Below are 27067 nucleotides of genomic sequence, written 5' to 3'. Positions count from 1 at the left end.
ATCTATCTTTTATATAGCACTTTTCATCAGTGCTTTACAAAGGAGGTCACTGTCTTTATCCACATTTTACACATGGGGAAACTGAGGCAGAAAGCGATTAAAGGGGCTTGCCCACAGTCATATAAAGTCTGTGGTAGAGCCCAAAATAGAATTCAGGCTTCCTGTCTCCCAGTCCTGTGCCTTTAACATGCAGGTCCCAATTCATCAAGGCATGACTTTAACCACATGCATAGTCCTTCGACTTCCATGGAAATCCTCACATGATTCAAATTAGACATGTGCTTAGGTACCTTGCTGCAACGAGGCCTTCCAAACACCTCTTGCCCAAAATTCCCAAAGCACCTGTCTAACTGATTCCAAAATACAATATACATGCGGGGACACTTCACTCATCACAGAAATGCACCCATCACCATGGTATCTGAACGCTTAGGGAGCATCATTGCATAAGAGTCCAGAAGAGAAAGTGAATATCAACTTTGCCATCTGGAACTATGAAGGAATTTTAGGCAGGCAGAACTGAAGTAGAATTTAGTTAGCAACCACAGGTTTGCAGTCTTAGCTCTTGGAAAATGTATGGTGACAGATTTGAGGATCACATGCAGGCAGAACATCCATTTATGGTGCATCCAGGCTTCACCATTTCCTTTTGCTTTTCACTTCATCTGCAACGCTCATTCAGGAAATCAGAAGTAAATTAAATGATAAGCAGGAGAAGATGCCATGCACCACCTCATTCTATATTCCATTAGATCAGGAGGGGTCTTTCTTAAAATGGCTGTGAAATCATTTTTTTAAAATTAAATTGTACAAAAACTGACTGAGCTTGCGTAAAGTTTTACAGATCTAAACTGTAGCTCTTCTAAAGATAAAATGGAGATTTCCCATTCTATAGCCATTGCTGATCTTGGAGTAACCTACAAAGGAAAAGATCAAAGAAATGCCACAGCACAAGTTGTCTCTTAGATGCTACTAGTATTATTCCTGTCTGTTCCTGAAAGCCAACAAAATCAATGCACTCCCTTCTAGCCTCTGATCCACAGTAATTTACCATATCCAGGCTTGCACAACCACCACTTTAACAGCTCAGAGTTCATTAAAAATTATGGTATTCTTCTGAGCTATGAAAACTGCAGTTCCAAGTCTTCTGCACTGCAGCTAGGGTTTCCACAGTAAAGAATCTGGTTGTACAGGGGGGAAGCAAGGGAGGAAAGGTAGGAATTCACTAGAAGTGTGGCCCAAGAGGCCAAGCCTTTTGGTGCGCTTCATTACACATAACTAAAAAAATATTAGAGACAAAAATATACATTGTCTCTTTTTGTTCATTTGGCTACTTTGTACACACAACAGGAGCAGTGGGATTACAGTTTGTTTCATGATAGTCAGTTTCCCCCCAATGTGTGGGTGGATCTTCCACACAACATCAGAAGAGAGGAAAACATTTTAAGAAAACAGGTTGTAAAAGCACCACAATTCAAACGCTAGCAGGGGAACTCCCCAGCAGCTGTGATACTGGGATTATTTTATAATTCCCTTTTAGAATTTGACAAGATTCCTAGTTAAAGGTATTGTTTTAATAACAGGAATAGCAGGAACCGGGACAAACCCACAGTAAAGGGAAATAAGGTCAATACATTTAATTAAAGTATGAATGATTAAACTTCAATATCTTCGGAAGTATCAGTGCCAACATTGCCTCTAAACTTCCAAAAATGCTTACCTTTGCCGCATCAGCTTCTTTAAAAATCATATAGGGCTCTGCGCATTCGCCAATATCCCCCTGCTGTAATACTTTTTCCAGCTGTGAAGAAACAAGGGGTGTTAGTGAGGACAGGGACATGTATTTATCAGAGAATGGTAAATTAATTGAACATTCTATGTAGCTTAGACATGTTCAAAAGACTAGATATTCAAAAGAGCTGAAGCTTGTTTCCCTTTTGCACCTGCAAATTTAACTGTAGGTGTAAATCAAAGAACATGCTCCTTGGCCAGATAGTAGGAAGTGTGAGTAAACCAACTTTCACCCACAATTCAACTGCAAGTGCAAAAATGAAGGTGCAAATTACAGCCTTCTGAAAGTTTAGCCAATTGCCAAGGGCTTTTAAAGAGTTAAGTGTCAGATTCTTACTTCATGAGTCTTCTGAATTTGGTTCTTCTCAATGTTATTTTATCTATATCGCAGTAGCACCTAAAGTTCTCAACCAGACTGGTGTCCCATTATGCAAGGCCCAGTACAAAGGTATAGAAAATTACTGTCCCTGCCCAAAGAGCCTGAAATATAGGAGATGAGACAAAACCGGTGGATCACACAAATGAGCAGTGAAGACAGGTGGGGACATAACAATTGGTTTAAAAAGCATCCCTGCCTTCACAAGCTAAGCATTGCATACTTGCCATTACTTAGACTGTAAGCTCTATGGGGGCATCTTTTTGTTCTGTGTTTGTACAGCGCCTAGCACAATGAGGCCTGGCCCATGACCAGGGCTTCTAGGTGGTACCATAATACAAATAATAAAGAAGAATATTTACCAACATCCTTTGCATGCCCAGATTAGCTAGGATGGTTAGTTAGAAATGTTCAGATGCATAGCTAGCCATTTCATAATACAGGGGTAGGCAACCTATGGCACGCGTGCCGAAGGCGGCACGCGAGCTGATTTTCAGTGGCACTCACACTACCCGGGTCCTGGCCACCGGTCCGGGGGGCTCTGCATTTTAATTTAATTTTAAATGAAGCTTCTTAAACATTTTAAAAACCTTATTTACTTTACCTATAACAATAATTTAGTTATATATTATAGACTTATAGAAAGAGACCTTCTAAAAATGTTAAAATGTATTACTGGCACGTGAAACCTTAAATTAGAGTGAATAAATGAAGGCTTGGCACATCACTTCTGAAAGGTTGCCGACCCCTGTCATAATACATAACAAAGCTAACACCTATGTGAAAATTCAACTGACAAGGCAAGCTATTTTTCTAGCTTATTTACTATTATCACATGATAAAAATCAAAATACCACGGTTAAATAAATGGCTACCAGCTGTGCTTACCTCACTGGGTTTACAAGCCCTTGTGTGCAATCACAAGCTCTTCTGGCTAGATTCTGATCTCAGTTACATGGTGTATATCTCTGCCTCTCATCTTGTAAAAATCAGCTACTGTACAAATGCAGACCCTGATTTTACAAGATATGCAATGACATGTGTGGCAAATCTGGGATCAGAATATGACCTAAGCTACCAAACTCCTTGATCTTTCTTGGGACAATTTTGACTGAGCCACCATATTAACTTACTTCCAAAAGCTTAATCTATCTGTGCATACATTCAGAATCAATTTTTAAAACATAGCTTGCTATAGGGTGATGTAACCAATGGCTGCAAATAGAAAGGGCGTGTCACATTCCCTTTTCTCCACTGGGGAAGAATTCATGCTGGGATTGAGGTAGAGAATTTATTCAATTCCCAATTTCAGCCAGCTAGGGGACGAATGTCCCTCCCATTGGGGTGTTCTTCTAGCCAAATGAGAGGAGGAATAATGTTCTTTATCTTCACACCCCTTATTCCTGAAGTTACCAACACTACATTTTATGGGTCTAATTTTCCACCTGGCCTTATCCCAGCCTCCCTCCAGGGGCCCACAATTTTGCGGGTGCCAATAAAAAGTAGGTGCAATGTATATAATTTAGATATTTATCTACTTGATCATGCTCACAGATCTGGTACTTAGATATCTTACATGACATATATTGTTCTTTCACTTACTGGCCAGGTTTGAAGATAGAGCCCTATACAGATGCTCCCCAAGTTACGTAAACCCGACGGACGCAACTCTGAGCTTACGGAAAAAGTTCCGTAAACTAGAAATAGGAGGGTTTTTTTTTGTTTTGTTTTGGGTTTTTTTGCGTAATGGTCGGAGATACATTTCCCTGAGGAACAGCAGTGAGGGAAAGGTTTCAAAACATTTGCTATTTACAGATAAGAGGATTAGAGACAAGTACTTTGATCTAGCTTTCCCTGGGCACTAGTGATATTGTGTATCAACCACCATGGTTGTTTCAATTTGTTTGCCATTTTAGTTTTTTGCATCTTATATTTGCTTTTGTAAAGTCTGCTATGGACAGCATATTAGGATGTATTCATTAACATATACGCTGTTTCATTGTATAAGTAACTATGAATGAAATGCATTAGCATCTCAAATATACACTCAATACCAAATCACAATACTTTTTAGAATACTGAAGCCTCTGTGCATGATAACTTTGAAGTCTATTTAAGGAAACTCTCCCCTTTCAACTGTGTGTGAAAGGAGAAACTGTTAAAATGATACACTAACTAGGCAAAAAATAGAAATAGAATCGTGGGATGAAATGCAACATTATCGGCACACTACATACTTAAGTCACAGTTAAAAAATTCTATTTAATTGTCAATGGAATTTAGGCTCCCAAGTGTCCAAGGCTCCCACTTTTCAAAATGAGATTTAGGCTCTGAAATCAGTTAGGCATTGCAACACCAAGTGCAGCAATGCCTAAGTATCTAGGTATCTGCGGCTCAGTAGAACTTCAGTGGGAGTCTCCTGATAAGATGGTTTTGAAAATGCTCCTAGGTGCCTATCTACATCTTTAGGTGCCTAAATATCTTTGAAAATCTGGCCCTAGGTCACTTTTGAATATGGTACTTAGGTTCATATGCATCTTTTTTTTAATTTTACCCAGTGGCTTCTCTATCATTTTAACACTCCATCAAACTGTTTCCGTTCACAGAAAATAGCAGTCCCTAAAAAGCAGCTATGCACTAGGCTGTTTTCTAGGGTTTTCAATATTAAAACCAGCCTACTTCTCCATTGGAGAGTGTCTGATATAAAAATGTTTAACATAAAAAGATCATTTGAAATGGGAATACCCCATGACCATCACCAAGGGACAAAATTTGCCTCAATACATTTGAGTCACAGGTCTGTGTGGTCTACAGGTCCTAGTTTTTTATTTAAAATAAACAAGGAACAATGACATCACACACACACACACACACACACACACACTTCTTACCTTTATTACCAGAAAGACATCCTGAGAGGGATAAGTAATAGAAAAGATGGCTGATCTGGCCAGAGTGGTAATGGCAGCAGGTGGGACATGAGGACGCAGCATTCCTTTCATTTGTTCAGAGTTTAAATCAAAGTAGAAGTTCTCTGAAATCTAAGGGAGATGTTAGCTAGCTCTAGATGTTTGTTACACTTTATAGTGAACTCTTCAGGAACACCCCCGGCAATTTGAAAACATTTCTGAAAAAGACTGCACAATGGCCCCTGTTGATATCACTTATTTAGCAAACAACACTACCAATCCATACTGTCTGAAGTCCAAAATAATCAGTTTCATAAAGGCAGACAATAGGGGGAAGAGGAAAGCAAAAAGAAAAGAACAACGTAAGTTATTTATAAAACCTACTGTCCCTCTCTCAAACATGGTTCAGATCCCTTGATTAACTATTACAACAGTTTCAAAGTGTCAGAGAAGGAAATTATCTATAAGAGTAGTTTCCCCAGGCTAGGCTGAAACACAAAAATAGCATGGCACGGGGCTGAGTAACCTTAATACATTGAAACATTCCACAGAGACACCAAATACTAGTGACTGTAGTAAGATTCCAATGCCAAAAGGAGTAACATGCCATTATCAACAGCAGAGGTCACTAAAGCCACTTCAAGAACATACCACATGTAAGAAAATGACTGAAATGATAAGGTGATCAAAACTGGCCTGTGAAATGTGACTGAAAAATTAAGCCAAGTTCACAAAGTCGACCTACTCACATTTAAAAGACTATTTGAGACATTCAAGCATTGAAGGGACAGTGTCAAAATAAGACGTATACTTTCTTTTTAAAAATATCTTTACCTTGGTTACTAACAATATCTTGGATTATGAAAACCAAAAGAATTTTCAAAATCTAGCTTACTTCTCACTACTTACACTCCATTCACTGTGCATTTCACTCAACTTGAACTACAAAAACAGACCGGTCGGTTTTGTTTCTAGTCAGTTTCCTATTCTCATGCACTAGCAAAATGTTATTTGGATTGACAACATGCCAGGGCAATGTTTGAATCACTCAAAAAAAAATAAAAAGGTTTAAAAAAAAAATCTTTATTTTTAAAAAAATCATTTTTTAGTTTAAGTTTTCCATTCATACATTTTGAACCTGAAACTAGCTGACAGTGTCCCTTTACAGGTATTCAGATTTAAGTTGCTTGCATATTTTTAGAAAATCATGTATGTTTGAACTGATGTGTCATTAAAGACAGAGAGAATGCACCTTTTTGAAATTTCTGTAATACCTTAACTTGGATCCTGAGCCTGCAAAATGTACATGTTTAAATATGTGAGTAGTGCAACTGAAACCTATACTTTACTACTGGACGTCATACTTCCTATCATAAGTAGTCCAATTGGCTTCATGGTAGGAAGTATTTGCAGGATCAAGGCCTGCAACCGTAAGTTCTTTGGACACATCTTTAATGCCCATACACAAACATGTCACCATGTAAGTAAAAAATAATAACTACATACCTTTTTCTTTTCTTTAACATCATACAAAGCCAAACTTGCAAAAATGGGTTCAATTTCAATTTCAAATCTTTAAGGGAAAAGACAAATAAATAAATTGATTTGACTTGGGTTTGACTCAAAACCAAAAACCTTGCAGGGTCCTAGAGCCCAAGCTCCAGCCAGGGCCCGGAAGTCTACACTGCAATGAAACAGCTCCACAGCCCAAGCCGCGGGTTTTATTTTGCTGTGGAGACCTACCCAAAAAGGACCAGAATCTTCTTATAGAATTCTTTCACATGAAAACAAATTCTGCAGACACTCATGCCAACATTAGCTCAGTCTGACTACTGGATATATGAAACTTAATAGTATCCTTTTTTGTCAGGGTTCTCTCTCTCTCTTCCACAGTTGGCATTTCAGGAAAAGATACACAAGTGGCATCTGAAACAGCTGTCAGCAGGCAATGAAAACTAGACTATTTCTTCTTTCCCAGGAGATACGGGAAGAATTCCAGGGGCTGATCCTGGTCTCGTTGATTTGCAGTGGTGTAGGATCAGAATCCTAAACTCAAGGTATGTACTTGGTTATCTTCTACTGGTACTATTGGAAGCAAAGGAAAGCAGTCTAGTGGCTTCCTCGAAGAAAAGCAACGATTAACTGATATAGCTGGACCAATGGAAATGGAGGAACCTTAGCTTCTGTGATGAGAATTCACTGTACACCTAGACATAATCAAAACGGCTCATTGACAATGTCAAGCTATTTTGAAAGTGACACTGTCACTTACCAACACTAGTTATCAGGAAGTGTCCCTGACTTTCCTGAAAGAGGAACTGTTAGAAGTAAGGTCTTGGGGTTTGGTTTCTGTGTTTTGGTTTCCAATTACTGTTGACAACTACGTAAACAGAAATCTTTTTTTTTTTTAAATGTTAAGTGCATGTTTCTATATACAGCAAAAATAGATAATTACACGGATAAAAATCAAAGGAACGAGGCTCACTCTTCATTAGAAGGACATTCTGGAACAGGGCTGTATATTACCAAAGAGGAATATTCTCAAAAGACTAAATATAGCAGAGTAGAGGTACCACATGGAGCTGTATGGACAGTCTAATTATCCTTTACCTTTTAGATAGAGGGAAGCAGGGCTGGCTTATTTGTTGGCTCCTATTTGGCTCAATGTATTGTTTGCAATGCTCGCCTTTTGGTTTGCATTTCTGCAGTGTGTGATCAGACCGAATGCTGACTTTGTTTCAAAGTATGAAATCAGCTCAAAGACTTTTATTTATTGGTATCACAGCATACCAGAGGTTTGATGTTTGAGACTCACTTTCAAACATAATCCCTTCTAATCAGCACAGACAAGAATTGTGCCCGTCCCAGGAAATAACCCACCTGGCCCTCCCAGCCTGCCTGCAAAAAACACACAAAAATAGTCCAATCATCTATTGCTTGCACAGTAAAGATGGATGCTTTAGAGTCAAATTCTGTCTTTGGTTGAACACATGGGCCTGTAAAAAGAATCAGGCTCCGTTGGGATCTCTTTCATGCTGGGGAAAATTTTCAAACAGAAATTAATCTATCACTCATTCTTTGTATAGCTTTTCTTGTCATGCTTGCGTATTATCAAAAGATAATTTTTTCAAAAGATATATGGAGGGGCTGCTGTGTGTCTAGTGGTTGGAGCAGGAGACTGGGACTCAGAACAGCTAACCTAGAATTGGTAGAATTTCTTACTCACAACCATTTTCATCTGAAAAAGTTTCCAATTTTCAATGGAAACATTTTTGGCTAAATTTCCTGACTGGCTCTATGGCTGGTTAGAAAACTAAAAACAATTTTTCTAAGGATTTGCATCAATTTTTTTTTAAACGCTTGGCATCTGAATTTTTTTCTTCCATGAGAATTTGCCACCTAGATCTCTTATTCCCAGATCCAGCTCTGACTGAACATGTGGTCTTGGACAAGTCAATTTCTCTGGGCTGATAACCTCCCATCTGTAAAATAGGGGAAAATAGCACCTACCTTATGGTAGTTTATATTTGTAAATATATAATATGTAATATATACCATCTATTATTACAGATGGTATTATATTATATATATTATATTATTATATTTGATAGCATCTTTGAAATCCCTGGATTAAAGAGTCTAACAAAGTGCAAATAATCGAGGGTGTGAATAATAATCAAGTGTCCATCTTTCATCAGAGATGTCATGATACTCCATTGATGAAATTATATTCATTCCAATGACAAGTTTGATGCCACTATTTAAAGTTATGACTTTGCTTTATGGCCATGCAGTCAAGGCAGTTGAGTATTCACAACACAAATATGTGAAAAATAATCGGTAAGGGAACAGAGCAAATGATTGTTCAAGTCAGTTACTGTTGTGTAATTGTTCACTTCTCTAGTTAGACCCAGTGTGCCATTTCAGAACCTGTCTGATTCCTGGGGTATATACTTTTGAAATGAACGAATGGTCCCAAGAGCAAAGGCATATTTTAGTAGATAAGCAGCAATCTGGATTCCTGTATCAGACAGCAGCATTTCCACTAACTTATTTCCACTAAATACAGCTATTTTTGGAGAAGTAGCTTAACTGCTACGGCATATTATGTTGTTCTAGCTCATGACATCACACAGTAAAATAAAAGGCTGAAATATCAGCTCATCTCTAAGGCTATATCAGGTCCCAAAGTGTTTTACCTGCAGGAGGTAAGTCCCACATATGTCTCAGTTATGAGGGTCAATGTAGTCTAACTTGAGCTCTCTAACAAGAAGGCTTGACCTAACTGAGGACACAGAATCTGAATACAGCAGTGTGCAAAATCAGTTTTGTACTTTATTTCTCTAAGGGAATAACAGTAAAATTTTACCTTGTGTTATTAGAGAAGAGTTATAGGCAATGATCCAGCTGCAGGTAACCCTATATTCAGGAGCTTCACTTCATTAAACTTGTTTAACAGGTTTCTATTCCTCCAGTTAAAGCTTGCTAAGTGTATAAAGACTTAGCTCTTAAAGTGACACAAGTCAAGGTTGTTGAGCCTAAACCTTCACATAACCCTGCCAGTTGTCTCACACTGTAAAGCCTTATCTTAAAAATCTGCAGCAATGTTTTCATTATGATTATTTAAAAAAATAAATAAATAAAACAACCTTTGCTACAGGGCAAAAAACAAAATGCCTGACTTACTCCGAGGCCCAATGTAACAAATCGAGCATGTGTGGGCTCATGATAGGTGTTAGGGCACATCCACAGATTTGTCTACAATGGATGTACAGTGAGCCAGGGAAACATGAGTGTTTTCTGTTTCATACACTTACCACAAAGGTTTGACACATAAAATTGGCTGATCTGAGTTCCATAATATTGCACAACTAATGACAATACAATACATGCCTTTTTAAGCCTAAGAACAATCTGAACTGTGTCCCTTTAAGTAAGGGGTAACCAATGGAGTTACTCCCGGTAAACATTGGTATAACAGCTAAATCTGACCCTATATTAAAATAATACTTACTTAAGAGACAAACACTTCACAAGAAGTCTCTGACCAAAATGTTCTTTGGGTACTTCTGGGACACAAAGCCGTTCAATAGGCTCCTCCTGGAATTTGTCACAGAAGCAGTCATTTACACACGGGTCATTGCTACACTCCAATCGTATCATTAAAAAGCTAATCCAGGTTCAGATTTCTTTTCTTCTAAGACATAAGTAACAATTTAATCCTCAAGATTTAACTGCATGTTGCATTCACTGTGACTATAAATAAGAGCTAAGGGATTTAATTTAGGGTATCTACATAATAGGGGACTGGAGATCTATAAAGAAAAAGGGTCTTTGGAAAGTAATATCCTTGGCTAGTTCACGTGCTCAAAACATACGCTACTTCAGGCAAATTGGAATACAGTTTTATGGAAATTAAATTGAGATGATCTTATTTCCTTAGTACTTTAAATCCATGGTAATTTGACTTTGTTCCACATTCCCCTTATTCCCTATGTTTTCTTTCTAGACTAGTTCACTCCACGTTCACTCAAAATACCTCATCTGGTGCTGGATGCAATGCAAAAAGCTCCTTGTGTCTGTTTGACTTCCTCTGGTCATCATTTTGATGGTCGATTTCCTCATTTGGGGTTCGGTCAAGTAGGTTTGGAAGAAGAGCATCAGGAAGGGAGTTCTTCAGATCAAAAATACTGCATGCCCAGCTGCCCCGTGGAGTATCATCTATTGACATTGAACGCCTTTTAAGGTCATCCTGAGATTTAACAAATTAAATGTAATTAATAATGCAACAGGGAAGGAGTCGTATTTTTAAAACATGGCTATCAAGTAGCTTTTACGTGGCAAGGTTTTAAGGCACATTACTTGTTCATCCTGGTAACTGTTGCCATCTGGAGCCTCATCCGACTCGAAGATCTGTTTGGGGAGCCCTTTTTGCCTCTCTTTCTGTTTATCTAATGTGTTGGGATTAAATCCGGTTCCCAGTTTGTGATATCTATTTAAAACAGAATATTTCAAGTAATTTTTATCCTTCTCAACCCCATCCCCGAATAAGCATAATCGAGCACATACAGTATTATCACAGCACCATTTTAAATTATAAATCACTCCCAGAAATATTTGTTGTCATCCTTAACAGTACGCTTGTAATTATGTGTGCTGCTGTGTGGAAGATCCAGGTTTATTTCCCGTTCTCAGTCACTTCTTGCTCTGCACTGGACTGGGAATGATTCATGTCACTCCACACCAATATGATTCCATTAACATACAAAACAGTACTGACTAGCTTTGAAAGGAAATCCTATGTAGGCCCAAGTAACCTGGGTGGAAAATATGGTGATTGTAAAGCTGGACCTAAAGGTGGAGTGGGTTAAACTGGCTAAGAGTGTGGGGATGAAACAGCCTTTGGGGTTCACAGATAACCAGGCTAGGGAAAACATGGATATCTTGAAAGCTATGAGCCAAATTCAGGTCTGATCCTGTGAAGTGCTGAGTAATATGCTACGTGACCTCAAATTCCAATGAAATTTGAATAAAACAGGCCCTGGTACTCTTACGATTTATCAGTCAGCTACACAGTGTTTTATCCGGATTATCTGAATGTGCAAAGCAAAGACTCAAAAGTATTACATTTCAATCACTGCTTAGCTGATAAAAGTAAAATTTGTTTTAATCATAGCTTCATTCAATGCTTTCTAGGATAGCTGCCTCCAGGGTAGGGTAGCAAATTATTGCAAAGGTCAGCATTAGGAAAACCTATTGTTTTCTCAGACAATTAGAGAAAATGGGTTTACTATTTCCAGCACAATTAGAGCACTCACTCAAGAGAACCAAGTGCCCACTAAATGCGCTGGGCACAGAGAACTGCAAACAAAGATATTGGAATAAGGGATTTCTCCCCAGTTATGTTCTGCAGGATCAGAGGGGAGACATGTCAGAAGCCCCTTTTTATAGCATCCTTCTAATCTAGCTAAGAAGGGCTGGATTTAGCTCCAACCAAAGCTAGTCAATGCCACTCTAACCACGGACCTGAAGGGACTGCTTACGAACAAGTCTGCTACTGCCCCTCTTCATGTACAGCAAGCTGCCCCTGCTGCAGTCACAACCCTGACAACCCATAGAGCAAGCGACAAACTCGGTCCTTCCCAATTAAGCAGTCAGACTCTTCTGCTTCACACACAACCCTGCAGTCCTTATTCAGGCAAGACACCCACTGTCTCCCACCAGTGTTTCGTCTGCACTGTAGAGACTACACTGAGGGGTCAATCTGCAAGATTCCTATCAGTTCCTGGAGGTGCAGAGCATCCTCAACTGCTAAGGGGAACTGGGTGCACTCAGCACTTCCAGGAGCTGCTCCACACTTGTAGGATCAGGCCCTTAATGTGGGCAGCTGGCCACCTTCCAAGGCCCCCCCACCACTTTGCTCTGGCTATAGATCATACCCTCTGCAGGGGTTTGGGGGGGGGGAGTCTGGAGGGGGGAGGAGAGATGTTACCTCCAGCAGTTGGTGGCTAGTATGCATCAGCTGAACCACAATCTGGGAGGGTAATTTTGTCTGTGCTAGTGCTGGTCTCAAAGGGCACAGTGATGCCTCTAGCAAGACTGAGTTGTGCCGAGGAGGGGGAGGAGGCCCACCACTTCCATGCCAGAGGTTGGAGACGTTATGCCTTTGAAAGACACAATGTCTCTTGGGCACTCGGCATGCTAATCTGTAGAGGGAGCGCTTTCCTCAGGGCAGCCACCTTGGTCCACAGGATGGGAGTGAGAGCCAAGCCTCATCCTCACCCCAGACAGACACACCTAATTTTATGCTACTAACCTCCAGGGGCTATGTCTATTCTACACACCCACTGTTGGGAGTCAGACTTGCTTGCTCCCTGTATGAGTGGCTTGATATGCAGAGTAGTACTCCTTGCACTCTTTACCTCTCTGGTGCACCCATATAGGGGAGGGCATCATTTAGACATGCGCATTTGGAATAAGTGAAAACCTTTGTTAAATGTAGTGATGCGTGTCTGCTGGCTATGTGGGTTATGCTGCCCCAGTATATGGCGGAGACTAGACTATTTGCTTACAAACACTGTGAGTTAATAGAGCCCCCCTCCTTTTTTTTTTTTTTTTTTTTAAGAATTACAGACCTTGTTTTTATTAGGTTATGCTATCCCTGAAATGCAAGTCTTCAGCATCCCCTAGAGTGGTGCTTGGGACAATATTAAATTCAGTGAACTGTAGCAGCTGCCACAAGGACATAGCAGCAGCTATAGTAGTTTCATTTTCAGGTGATGTAGCATCAAATGGATCACTTGCTCCTTGGCCACGAGTCGTTTATAGTCGCCAGAACTTCAGTCATTCAAAACACAGAGTTTTAAAAGAAACGCTACCCAGACATTTTCCTATTGATTTGCATAAATTAATCAACTTATGCACAGGCTCTCAACAGTTAAGTCAAAGCATTCTGTAAATGTTGGTAGAGTTTAAATATTACTGAGCATTTTTAAAGTAATGTACAACCGCAAAACCTCTTTGAGAACACGATTATTACTTTAGACACCTTTACTACAGAGATGCTCACCCACCAAAAGTGTACACTAAACCTATTTTCTTTTTGTAAGAAACTGATGCCGAGAGAGAGAGAGAGAGAAAGAGAGAGATTTCACCTACATGTTTATATTCCCTAATTTTTTCCTACCGTCCAATACCTAAAGGAAGTTATCACTGATGACAGTGGCCTAAATTTTCAAAAGCGACTAAGGGATTTCTGGTGCTTCAGATTCTGGGCATGGAACATCAGATACCTTAGAAGGGCCTGATTTTCAGAACATGTTGAGCATCCATTTCACTTGGTTTAGGAAGCCAAATATGGAGAGGCACCCAAAATCCTAGTCACTTCTGAAAATGTAGGTCTGCAGTTATTATTCAGTTTGCTCATACCAGAATCCACCTTGAAAGATCAGGACCTTAAATCAAAATGATAAATATCACATTGTAACTTACTTTCTGTTCACAATTGCCCAATCTTCTGTGTAACTTCTTACACAATCCCTCACATGAGGGTCCATTTCACTGTAAAAGAATAAGACAATCTCTTCAAATAAAAAAAACTTGATTTTTCTAATGACACACTGACTTTTCACTTCATACTATATTAAAGTACAATCTTTTTCATGCACATGGAGGAAGTTATTACAAAAGAAAAATTTGCCCCCCACCTCACAAACACTTATACCCCAAGCAGTTCCTTTGAACTCAATGGGGTCCACTTCCATGTGAAAAGATACATGTGTTTGCAGGTCAGGCCTGCAGTTTTCTGCACCTTACCTCTCTTCAGGTACAGCTGACACAAGAGTCCTACATTCTCGAGGACTGTACACAACTTCGATATCATCTGGAGGAAATTCAAGCAAGTCCCTCAAAGGTCCGGAATCCATTGTAAGTGGATGTGTAATAAGGTAATCTTCCAAATCCACTGGATCCACAGCTTCCGTAAGTGGAACCTAAGAGAAGCCAAGCCACGGGAGGGTTTTTAATGAGAAAACTCAAAAGCAAGTCTTATTTTCCACTGCACTTTTAATATATGGAGATATATCTATCTCATAGAACTGGAAGGAACCCTGAAAGGTCATTGAGTCCAGCTCTCTGCCTTCACTAGCAGGACCAAGTACTGATTTTGCCCCAGATCCCTAAGTGGCCCCCTCAAGGATTGAGCTCACAACCCTGGGTTTAGCAGGCCAATGCTCAAACCACTGAGCTATCCTTCCCCCAGATTGACCAGCCAACTAAAACAGCAGCTTGGCCTATTGCGAGATTGCAGTTAGTCTTTAACGAACATACAGTATGAAGCTAATTTTCACACCTCCTGGAATGTATATTATGCTAATCATTATGGTATCACTGACATTGCTTCTACCACATTTTCAGTAAGAGCTGGAAATTCATTAGTTTAACTCAAAAGTAAATCTCACATTTTATTACTGGTGGTCTGTCACTTTCTCTTTGATTACCCACAAATCTGGACTAACCAACAAAGGTCACTCTTTGTCTCAAGAGACACATAGAACTCATTTACCCTGGGGAATGTAAATACAGTTGCTAAATCAGTACAAACTGTGACGGGAACACCCCCATAAAAGTTAACACTGTCTCCATGTAAATGTCTTCTCTTGGGAATGCAAAATATAATCTACTCTTCCCCCTCAAAGAGTCCCAGGGACTTATATTGAAGAGTAAATTGGATTTGTTTGCTATGCACTAAATCCTGTAGTCTTTTCCCCAGCTCCCCAAAGGAGTTTTACTTGTGTAAGGTCTGTAGGACTTGCCCCAACCACAGCAACATGAATGGCAGATTCCAACACCTGGCAATCCCTTGACAGCATGTGATCCCCAGAATTAATAGGGTTCCATACCCCTACATGACCAGATAGTGTAGGCCCAAAAACGTGCCTGACCTGAAAATTGTTATAACCTGGATAGGGAATGTACTCTGTATTAAAAAGAATGACTCCTCACAGATTCTCAAACGGAAAAGTCTCCAAAATGAAATCTACCTGCCTCTGTTGGTCTATTCTGCACTATATCCTGTTCTGCATAGGTTCTTATACCACACTTACCATCATAGTATCTGAGTGCCTTCCAGCAGTGCAAACCAACTAGTTTTTTTAAATGCATATGCAAACCCCACCTGGATAAGGGTTTTTTTTGGGGGGGGACACAAGCTAGACCCACTGTCAACACCCACAGAGTATGTCTACACTGCAATGTAAGCCCAGGCTCAGACTCAGGCTTGAGCCTAAACCCCTCTTCCATCTTGGACTCATGCTCAGACCCAGGGTCCTAGAACCACATGAGGATGGAGGGTTTGAGCTCAAGTCAAACGGGGACCCAAGGCTCAAGCACTATTGCTTTGCAATGTAGACACCCTCCCCCAGACTCAGGTCCTGGGAGTCCACCAAAAGTATCCCACAATCCCATGGGCCAACTTCCTCTGTCCTCTCTGTCCTAAGAATCACCAAGCGACTTCACGGAAATGGAAGCAAGCCCCCTTGCTGTAGTGCAGCAGCTCAGCAAGTCAGTGTTTAATTCTTCCTTTTCCCCCCTCCCCCAACCGCTGAACTGCAAACACACCTTTGGAGAACCTTCTGTATTTGCAATGGAGACTGACCAGAAGCAGTCCTCCGCAAAGCACCCTGCTTCACGGTTGCAGGTGCAATGCCAGATTGTGGTTAATCTCAGGTGCGAGGCCAGCAAAACTGGACAGCAATAAGAGTACCAGGAATGACCACGCATACCAGCCAATAAGAAAGAAGCTGGCAGTGTTGGGAATTTACTGGACTGGTAACCAGTACAGGGAACAAATTTAAGCAGCTCAGGACCAAGTACCAGAAAACCAGGGACCAAAACTGCACCTTGGGCAAGTCACAGACATCATGCCCATTTTATGAGGCATTTGACCAGGTGCTGGGCAGTGCGCTGAGCACGGAGCCAATGGTGCTGCATGATGACCTGGTTAGCAAGGATGGTGACCTGCTGGCCCCAGAATCCAGCATGGGAACTGATGGGAGCCAGCAGCAGGTGCCGAATGAAGCTGGTGAAGTGACTCTGCTGCTGACACCAGTCCCAGAGGAAGCTTTGCCACAGGAGCAGCTGCAGCATATGCTGGGGCTGTACTCTGAGCCACTTTTTGACGCTCTCCTCCATCCCACCCCACCCCCGAGGAACAGCCCACTGTGGAACTGGCATCAGAAACAGAAGCTGCCCCAGAGCCTGGTATGTTTATTAATACAGAAATGGGAGGGATTTCCATTCTATGAACCAATGCAAAAGATATGTTGCTAGCCGGGGCTTGTAATAAATCTGCTGATGATGGATTAATGCCAGCGCCTTGGTGTCCCCCCAGCCTACCCGCCCACTTCCACCATGTGGAATTCAAAATGGCAACTGGGAAATGCAAACAGTAAAAAAACGCCTTGAAAAGTGAATTTTTACTGGAAAGGCATAGATCTTTCCTGTTTGTTAAAAATAATAGCCTTACATTGCCATGCCTGTAAGGACGCTACTCTACAACCACTCAGCGGCGTAGCTATAACGTGCCGCCTGAAAACAGTGAACTGGGGGAGCCAGGGACTGTGGAAATGTGTTCCATTTACAAATCTGTTTTGCAATTTTCAGGAAAATAAAAAGCAGCTGTGATTTTTAACTTACCATTGTCTCTGCACTTCTTTCACTGTGATGAACGCGGCTGTGTCCAGGGAGCTTCTGTGGTCTGAAGCAGCCCTCACAGTATACTGAAGTTCAGTTTTCAACAGTAACATTTCACGTCCTTGAAATTCCACAAGGATTTTTTCTGCACTGACACTAACTCTGTGTGTCTTGTCCTATTCCAAGGCCCTTTGCCCTCTACAGCCCGCAGCACCTTCACAGCTCCCCTACACTGCAGCAGAAGCCTGGGCCAATGCACCTTTATGGACCGGTCCAAGAGGAAACATTTCCATGATGAACTTGTGGTTGAACTTCTGGACAGGGCCAACAAGCAGGCCCAGTACCAAAGACAGAGGGACTGACAGCGAGAGGAAAGGCATGGGCGAGAGGAGAGAGGAAAGGCTGGCTGCGCAGCTTGAGGACAGGGTTTCGGCATGGGAGCGGGCACTTCCTTCGCAGTTCCTGGAACAGGAATGGAAGCTAAGGGAGGATGCCAGAGCTCAGCAGAAAGAACTGTTGGAGCGGCTGCTATCACTAATGGTCAAAAGAGCAGTGGCTCCTGTTGCACCTACACCACAGACTTAGTCCCCTGCATGGTACCCTGGGATGCAGTCCAGGAAAACCTTGGACAACTCCATGCCTGGGTGGTCCACGCAGTCAGACCTTATGAGCGGCTGGGCAGGGCAATTGTGTCCCATGCAGTCTTCCATACTGACCCCCTCCCCTGTGGATGCCTCCACTCTCCTCCCCTGGTGCCAAGCGGACAGCGAACATGGAAGGAATGGAAAGGAGAATGGGGGGCCAGGGACATGAAACAGTAGTGGCTCTGCCTTATATATGGTTTTACTGTTTGCATTTGTTCATGCACTTTTTTTTGAGATTCTGTTGTTACTGGTGTTTTGGTGTGGAAATGGCAGCTGGTCTGCCTGGCAGGCGGTTAATGGTGTTCTAATAATTGTTTATAAAGTGTATTGCTATCACTGTATCACCTCTTACAATGTGTATTTCAGATAATAAAGGTGAACACATGATCAGGGACAATTGGGAATTTGTATACAAACACTGTTTCTCAGTACAATTAGTTACATCAATCCATACATCAATCACTTCCTTACATCAATTCATACTGTGAATCAACCTTCCTCTACCCCCCATTTGATAAATGGTCAGGTGATTCATAAGTATATTACATAGCAATCAACCCTCCAAGCAGTGAAACCCCTCTCAAGCAATCAACCCATCCCCCACAAGCACATTCATAAAAGCTACTATTCCCCCCTCTTCCACTGGCCCATGCAAGTCCCTAATGAGGCAGAACAAAGCATCTCTAACTTCTGTTGCCCGGTTGCATCCAGCTCCAACTTGTTTCTGGGGCAGCATGGCTGCCCTCATACACGTCTTTATGCTGGAGGGTTGGGGAAAGCTGCTCACAGAGCTCCAGAAGTGTAGTTTTCTTCATGCAAAAGCTCTGGATCCACTGCTGGTCATCCCAGGTCTGCAAGAGGATGTTGTCCCCCAGTCCATGCTTATGGTCTACGTAAGCACTGGTTTATGTAGGGGGCATCAGCAGATATACCAAGTGTCATGAGGAGCATCAGCCAATTCGAGTCTGCCATGTCTGTGTCCTCCTCCTCCTCCACCTGCTCTGCCACATGCCTTCAGTGGGTCAGGAAACACCACCAGAATATCCACCAGCACCTCATGGAAGCTCTGCTCATTTCCACAGAAGTGAAAGCTCAAGCAAGAGAAGTTCTTCAAATGTTGACTCCTGCATATTGCTGGCTCCAGTCACTGGGAGCACACAGACCAAAATGACAGCATGGCAGGATGTGCTGGGAGACTGTTCAAACTTCCTGTAACATGTAGGGTGGAAGTTTTCCTGCACTGCACCATGAAGAAAGGGACAGAATGGCCACATTTTTGGAGGGCGCTCAGAAGTCTGGGATGCAGTTGGTTGGACTCGGGTCCAGCATACTGCTGGAGGCCCGGGTTAAAAAAATTCCTAACCTAGAGTTGGCAATCAACGTAGATACTCAAGCCCTGGATTCTCAAACTCAGGCTCTGCTGACTTGAGTCCCACTAAACCTGGGCCTATATTGTAGTGTAGAAACAGTGCCCTTCGAAAACAGGACCCCAGCCTTCCACGATGCCTGATCTCGAAAGGTGGAGAAATACACCCCTCTGGCCGAAACCTTGAGAGCTAAGCATTACCAGGTTCAGACACACAGGCTGTTCGTTGGAGACTTGGGCTCATGGGACCCCAGTAACAAGTGAGTGTTGAGAGAATGCGGGATTGGTCAACGCTACGCTCGGCTGATGCGGCAACTCATGGTGTTGGACGCCATCAGGTGGTCGAGGGACATCTACATAGAACGCATCACTGGACATCGGCAATACCAGGAGGGATAAGCTGGAGTGCCGATTAGAAGCGCAGACAGGAAAGTAACTGAAATACTTTCCTCATGGATTGTATTTTCTAAATGTACAATCTACCCTAAAATCTCAAATACTGAAGGACCATCTTCACTCGTTGATATATTTGCTTTCCACAACCAACTCTCTGTATAATTTTTCATGAGTGATGTACCCAAATACTTGGATGCTAATATCTAAACTCAGAGGGGTAGCCGTGTTAGTCTGGATCGGTAAAAAGCGACAAAGAGTCCTGTGGCACCTTATAGACTAACAGACGTGTCAGACGCATGCGTCACCCACGAAAGCGTATGCTCCAATACGTCTGTTAGTCTATAAGGTGCCACAGGACTCTTTGTCAATATCTAAACTGTATTCTTAAATTTATTCACCTAAATTTGGGTTATTGCTGATTATGCACTATATGTATCTTATGACTTTAAAAACAAACTTTGTATTTGTGGATAATCTAAGCACTATACACAGATGTACAGACACTTTTCTTAACCTGTGTATTATACAATTTTACATTATTATACAACATTAGCTTTAATAAAAAAATGTTATACCCTCTGCGACTTACCCATAGTCAGCATACAAGCATGCTTCTAAGGCAGGGGTGGGCAAACTTTTTGGCCCGAGGGCCACATCGGGGTTGCGCAACTGTATGGAGGGCTGGGTAGGGACGGCAGTGCCTCCCCAAACAGCCTGGCCCCCGCCTCCTATCCGCCCCCTCCCACTTCCTGCCCCCTGACTGCCCCCCTCACAACCCCCAACCCATCAACCCCCCCTGCTCCTTGTCCCCTGACCGCCCCCTATCCAACTCCCCTGCTCCCTGTCCCCTGACTGCCCCGACTCTTATCCACACCCCCGCCCCCTGACAGCCCCCCCGGGACTCCCACCCTCTATCCAACTGCCCTCTGCTCCTCGTCCCCTGACCACCCCCGCCTGGGACCCCCTGCCTCTAACTGTCCCCCGGGATCCCACCCCCTTATGCAACCCCCCGCTCCCTGTCCGCCCTCCCGACCCTATCCACATCCCCGCCCCCTGACAGCCCCCTCTCCCCCCCAGGACTCCTACTCCCAACCCTCCCTGTTTCCCATCGCCTGACTGCCCCCCCAGAACCTCCCACTCCCTTACCCAACCCCCCCGCTTCCCGCCCCCTTACCAGCAGCAGGAGCTCGCAGCTATGACACCTGGCCAGAGCCAGCTGTACACATCCCACGCTGTCCAGGAGCGGCAGACCAGAGCTCGGCCCACGCAGCGGCATGGCTGCGGGGGTGGAAGGACAGTGTGGGAGGGGCCGGGGACTAGGCTCCCCGGCCAGGAGCTCAGGCCCTGGGCAGGACAGTCCCACGGGCCGGATGTGGCTGCGGGCCATAGTTTGCCCATGTCTGTTTTAAGGCATGGGCTACACACAACTTTTGTATTGATTTAATTATGTTGGTTCAGGGGCAAGTTTATAGCAATCAGTGATGTAGTGGTAAAAAAAAGAAATGGGTAAATTAATCTTAGCTGAACTCCACATTCCCCAGATGAAAAGTCAGTAAATTCCTAAACTAAATTCCATATTCCCCAGATGAGAAGTGGGTAAACTCAACTACACTACTGATACCAACATAGATATACCTGTACAAGCCCTAGTGTGGGTACAGTTCTACCAGTATAAACGTGCCTTATATCAGTGCAGCTTTCCTGTACAGGAATAAGCTATACCAGTATAAGCACCTTTATACAAATAAAACTAGGTCCACCCAAGGAAGGTTGTACCACTTTAATTAAAGTGATATGACTTGTGTGTAGACAAGGTCTTATTATGTAAATTTACATGAATAAGCAATACTGGTGTAAGCACCTTAATACCGCTGTACCTGTGTCCACAGTAGCATATTGTTCTTCTTTTAAAATATCGGCTTCTAAACAGAGATTGTTAAATTGGTACAAAAACTATGTAGGCAGTCTCTAAGGAATGGGCTTACACAGATTTTTATGCAGCAATTCCACATGATTATGACCTGGGCACTGCCATGGAGGCGGCACAAGATTTGACTATAAAAGATTTTTCCCAGAATGGTGCAAAAATGCGATTTTGTCAGATGGAGAAGGACAGAATACAAACTGTGTAAACTGGATACACATATGCCTATGTATGTATAAACCTCCTAGTCTGAGAATTTACGGTACTGTATTTTACACACACCCCTACGATGAAAATGAAATATTAAAAATAAGTTTTCCAGAAATAGTTTAAAAAGTAACTGTCAGTGTCTCAAGAATTCTTTGGCACATCTGAGAAAGCTTTTTGACTAGACTGAATATCCTAAAATGAGTCATACAAAAAACCAATCAGTATTAAAGAATTTTTCACTGCTACTTCCTCTTGTCATTCAGGCCAGACACACACTTTTCATTCAGGCCCCATCTTTCACTGGAGAAAACTTACATGTAAAAGTCCACCCATTGATCTGAGAGAATGGAACGGGCATTTAATTTGCACCTTGGAATTTAGTTTCTCAAAGTTTTCCTATCCCCACCTAGAGACTTCACTTCTTAATCCTCTCTTTTAACAGAACTGAATTTACTCCGTTGCAGGTAAAAGATTTTGTTAAGCTAGAGTTAGTGTTAAAAGAATCTCTCTTACTGCAGCCAAAAAACCCTTAAAGACCACTAATCTTCTCAAAATACACATGGCTAAATCTTCAGCAAATGTAAATTGGTGTAGCTCTACTGAAGTGAATTGAGCTATGCCAGTTCACATGAGCTGAAGCTGAGGCCCAGAAACTTTAGAAAGCCTGGAAATTCCAATTAAGACTCCAGAATATAAACAAAACACAGAGTATTTTAGAAGTACAGAAATTCACCATGACAGTCATCCAAACAACCTTAACTTTCCCCCTTAAGATCATTAACCTTCCCCCTTAAGATCATTAACCTTCTATTTCCCTCTCTAACCTTACTTTCTAGAAAACACACTGCAATTATACAGCTTGCAGGTGGATTTTGAAAATGTGAACCACAGAGAATTGATTTTAAGTGGCTCTCTACAAACATCATCCTAATAAGAAGTGTGATGCTTTATCACTACACTAACCTTTACTCTTGACATATAAGTGTCATAATTTCATCATACCAGATTAGGAGATATGTACATATAGACATACTAGCTCTGTTTAACACTTGTGCAAGTGGCTACACGTGGCATAGCTGTATGTAGTATGCTATTTGGATAATTAGGAATTCTTCCATGGACTGTATATAGCTGTACAGAAGGGCAGAGCTATTAAATAACTAACTTGGCATGTATATAATGCTGTGCATCCAAAGACCTCAAAGCACTTCATGAAGGGTGAATAAGTATTATTCTCTCCATTTTACACACTGGGAAATCGAGGCACAGAAAGGTTAAATAACTGTGCCAAGGTCACAGAACAAGTCAGTGGCACAGCTGGGAATAGAACTGAGGTTTCCTGATTCTCAGTCCAGAACCCTATCCATTGTACAATCCTGGTTCCCCTAGACACAACTAAAATGAACCTATGTGCAGGAAGGACAAAGGTTGTTAGAGTTTCTGGTTGTTCTCAGGGGTAGCATAACGGGGTAAAGTTAAGGTTGGGGGTAGCATAATAGGGGTAAAGTTAAGGTTGTTTGAATGATCATTTTATATAAACACACACACACACACACACACACACACACACACACATTTTGGGTTTAAAATGTGCTATTCTTCCTTCTGGCCTCCACCTGCACACTGGCAGTTTCAAACTTCATATACCCTAAGGTGCACTGTCCCAGAGCACCTAACATTTGAACCAAAAGTTCTATCACTAAGTTACACGTGTGCACAGCTTGACAGAGCAGCCCCCCTTTCTCATTTCCTCCCCATTTTTCTAAGTTCCTCTCCCTCAAAAATAGTAGGAGGGAAAAACACATCACTGCACAGTTGTGGCTGGAGACTGGCTACACTGCACAATATATATTAACTCAGTACCATGCAGAATAACTCAAAATATGTGATATATGTAAGGATTTAGTTATGGTTGTAGGGGAGATGCATAATTTGAATTTCCTGACTTCTATGCATATAAAATCTCAACCGCAGTGCTCCAGTAATGTAGGTTTTTTATATTTAATAGAAGAAAAAAAACTATTACCCATATGATTGAAGGACTTCATCCTAAAAAGCGCCAAAGGACCTACTGGACACCTGCCAATGCTACTGCACTCAGTGGGAACTGTGGGTGCTCCACATGTCTCCAGACTAAGCACAAGATTAGGCTTAACAGTTTTTCCACTATGCCTCTTCAGATGACTTGTACCGTGAAGATGTAAATAAACATAAAAGTCAAACCCAGAAGCCTAGTATTAGTCAAACCATCTGTGCAGCCAAAAATACTGTCTAGCACCTGAGTAAACAGGCCAAACATAAATTCATGGTTATAAAGAGGAACTAGTTCATGTTAAGACTACTGGCAGATAAACGGAAAGTGCATGGTTTTAAGCTTTAGCTATTTGTGGGGTAAAAGGTGAAGAAAGAGGAGGGAGAAGTAGGGATGAGCAAACTCATCTATACAAAATAAGCACCAACCCAAATCCCACCAGAAGTTTAACTGAACCAGGATAGACTCTTTTATGAAGTTCTTAAAAGTTCGCATAACTTTTCTTTTGCACCGTTTTTTCCACTGTTACACACCTCTGCAGTCTTGGTTCTGGCCAGGAACAGAAACAATGCACAAGTGGCTGTTCTCATGGCATTTCCAGTTTGCTGAATAGTGACAGTGGATTTTTTTACCTCCTAAACTGTGAATTAAGAGCAGTGTTCACTTTAAGGGCCTAATCTTGCTCCCATTAACTCTAGAGGTGCATGATTAAGCCCTCAGGTACTAATAAGTAATTTTTTACATTTTGTTTTATAGATGCAAGGACAGGGCAGACCTCAATAACCATTTTTGCATCACTATTAATAAAATTATTATAGATTATTCTTATAAATTTGATTATTACAAATTTGCCCTTACCGTCACTGAATTTTAAGAGATACTTACACTTCTTGTCATAAACACAATGCTTGGAGAATACAATAGCTCACACGCTTATTTTTTAGTTGCTTAATGAAATCAAATGTTCAAGCTATTTAAGAAAATTCCTAGAAAAATCTCTGCTTTCTGTCAACTAGTGACAGGGACCAAGTATCAAACAGGATGACATCTCCTTAGTCTTAAATCCATATTTATTACCTCTAAGTGTGTTTACAAAGATTCTGGGATGCAGCTTTATAACTTCTATTTTGTTTTAACATTCTATACTATTAAAACAACAAGGAGTCCGTGGCACCTTAAAGACTAACAGATTTATTTGGGCATAAGCTTTCATGCGTTTTTTACCCACGAAAGCTTATGCCCAAATAAATCTGTTAGTCTTTAAGGTGCCACCGGACCCCTCGTTGTTTTTGTGGATACAGGCTAACACGGCTACCCCCAATACTATTCTATTTTATACTATGTTTTGAAAGATGTAGATAAGTGTTAGTTATTGTGATTTGTGCTTTACATAGAATATCTAGTAGGCATCTTTAATTGCAAATTGTAAATGTACTACAAATGGTAGGTCATAAAGCTTGACCAAAAGGTTCCTAAAGGCAATTAACCAACACTTGTGTCTTCACAAAGAAGAGGACCCCGCCCCCATCTCCAACTTACCCAAAACAGCAGTGTGGTATAGACATGATCTTTATCTCAAAAAACAAAACAAAGAAAAAAGCAAAAAAAAACCTTGAGGTTTATGTTTTAGAAAGTGACCTGGTTGTGTAAAATAATGTAAGTCTATTCCTTATTCAGAATATTCCAAAGAGGAGCGATGCTTAGGATATGTTATCAGAGCTATAAACTAATAAACTCGGCCTCTTTACCCATTCTCTTTGCAAAGAGAAAAACCTTTGTTTTTTAAACTCACACAAATAGAAATATCCTTGCTGAAACTGATTTCTTTCTAAAGTCTTCATTCTTTAAACATTGAGACCATTTATGGTTAGAAATGTTTTACAGATATTTAAAGATGAAAACCTTTGTTGTTCTTCAAATACTTAAGATATACTCTTTTAAGATGCATATTTGCAAATACTTTTATCTAAATGCAAGCCTGATACCATTGTTAAGTAAATAGTAATATATTTTATGCGCAAATCTAGCAAGGTCATTTGATGTTATAACTGGTTACTAATGTAAACAGCCATTTGAATATCGAAATATTTGTATTAATTGGGGAATTAGTTATCTGGCAATGCTTAAGCCACCCCTCACCAAACTCAGCAAGATAAGAGTCACCTCTCCAAGGATTCGTAAGATGAAAGAAAATACCTTCTTTCTTGACTATTTAATATTAAAGATTCCCTTTAAAATCATTTAATTTAAAAAGACTATGTTAAGAGCTGAAAGACGTTGATATAGAAAATAGGAGTGTTTTGACTTATTTGAAACAGAATTTTAACTACTGATATACCTGAATCAACTAAAGGGATATCTCAAAAAATGGAGTTTAAACTACAGCAGAACCCCATTTATCCGAACCTCCATTATCCAGCTCTCCATATTAACCAAATGGGGGCTGACAGCTCCGCCGCCCGGGGCTGAAGCTCTTTGCCCATTCTCCAGATTATCCAAATTTTTGATTACCCGATTTGGCCCTGGTCCCAATTAGATCAGATAAATGGGGTTCCACTGTATCTTTAAAGATGTTCTGAGAATTCCCTGCCACAAAGACAAGAGCAGTATAACCCCAGAACTGAAGAATTACAACCCTGCTGCATACGCATTAGCAGGCTGCATATTCACGAGCTGAAGATGCTACCAAAACCACCCCATGAAGGTGTTGAGACAATGAAAGGTGAGAGCGACTGATATCTGAATCCAGACAAGCCCCTGAAAAGGTATCTCCCACCTTCAGTGAGACTGTGGAAAGAGAACAGAATAAATTCCTCTGACTTAAGACACTCCAAAACACTTATACTTTCCCACACTTAGGCCTGGTCTACACTACGAGTTTAGGTCGAATTTAGCAGCGTTAAATTGAATTAACCCTGTATCCGTCCACACAACTAAGCCATTTACTTCGACATAAAGGGCTCTTAAAATTGATTTCTGTACTCCTCCCCGACGAGGGGAGTAGCGCCGAAATCAACATTGCCATTTCGATTAGGGTTAGTGTGGCCGCAATTCGACGGTATTGGCCTCCGGGAGCTATCCCACAGTACACCATTGTGACTGCTCTGGAGAGCAATCTGAACTCAAATGCATTGGCCAGGTAGACAGGAAAAGCCCTGCCAACTTTTGAATTTCATTTCCTGTTTCCCCAGCGTGGAGAGCACAGGTGACCACGCAGAGCTCATCAG

At 41.5% G+C, this 27067-nt stretch overlaps 1 protein-coding gene across 4 annotated transcripts in view; it reads right to left on the bottom strand.

Moving 5' to 3' along the window:
* LOC112115972 (dedicator of cytokinesis protein 7) overlaps positions 1-14561 on the bottom strand; it is a 109321-nt gene extending 94760 nt beyond the window's left edge. For all 4 annotated transcript variants that reach the window (XM_029912397.1, XM_029912398.1, XM_026655793.1 and 1 more), the window contains exons 1-8: positions 14392-14561; positions 14068-14136; positions 10939-11068; positions 10616-10828; positions 10091-10176; positions 6583-6649; positions 5059-5208; positions 1721-1801 (exon numbers count right to left, since the gene is read on the bottom strand). In XM_029912397.1, coding sequence (XP_029768257.1) covers positions 1721-1801; positions 5059-5208; positions 6583-6649; positions 10091-10176; positions 10616-10828; positions 10939-11068; positions 14068-14136; positions 14392-14501 — 906 coding nt within the window. In that variant the 5' untranslated portion in view covers positions 14502-14561. The remainder of the gene's footprint in view (positions 1-1720; positions 1802-5058; positions 5209-6582; positions 6650-10090; positions 10177-10615; positions 10829-10938; positions 11069-14067; positions 14137-14391) is intronic.
* Positions 14562-27067: the final 12506 nt, after the last annotated feature.

This window comes from Terrapene carolina, unplaced genomic scaffold, assembly GCF_002925995.2.
Source record: "Terrapene carolina triunguis isolate 2854851 unplaced genomic scaffold, T_m_triunguis-2.0 Scaffold211, whole genome shotgun sequence".
In the NCBI taxonomy this organism is placed as follows: domain Eukaryota; kingdom Metazoa; phylum Chordata; order Testudines; family Emydidae; genus Terrapene; species Terrapene triunguis.
The sequence above is the reverse complement of the archived record's forward strand: the minus strand, read 5'-3'. Positions and strand labels throughout refer to the sequence as shown.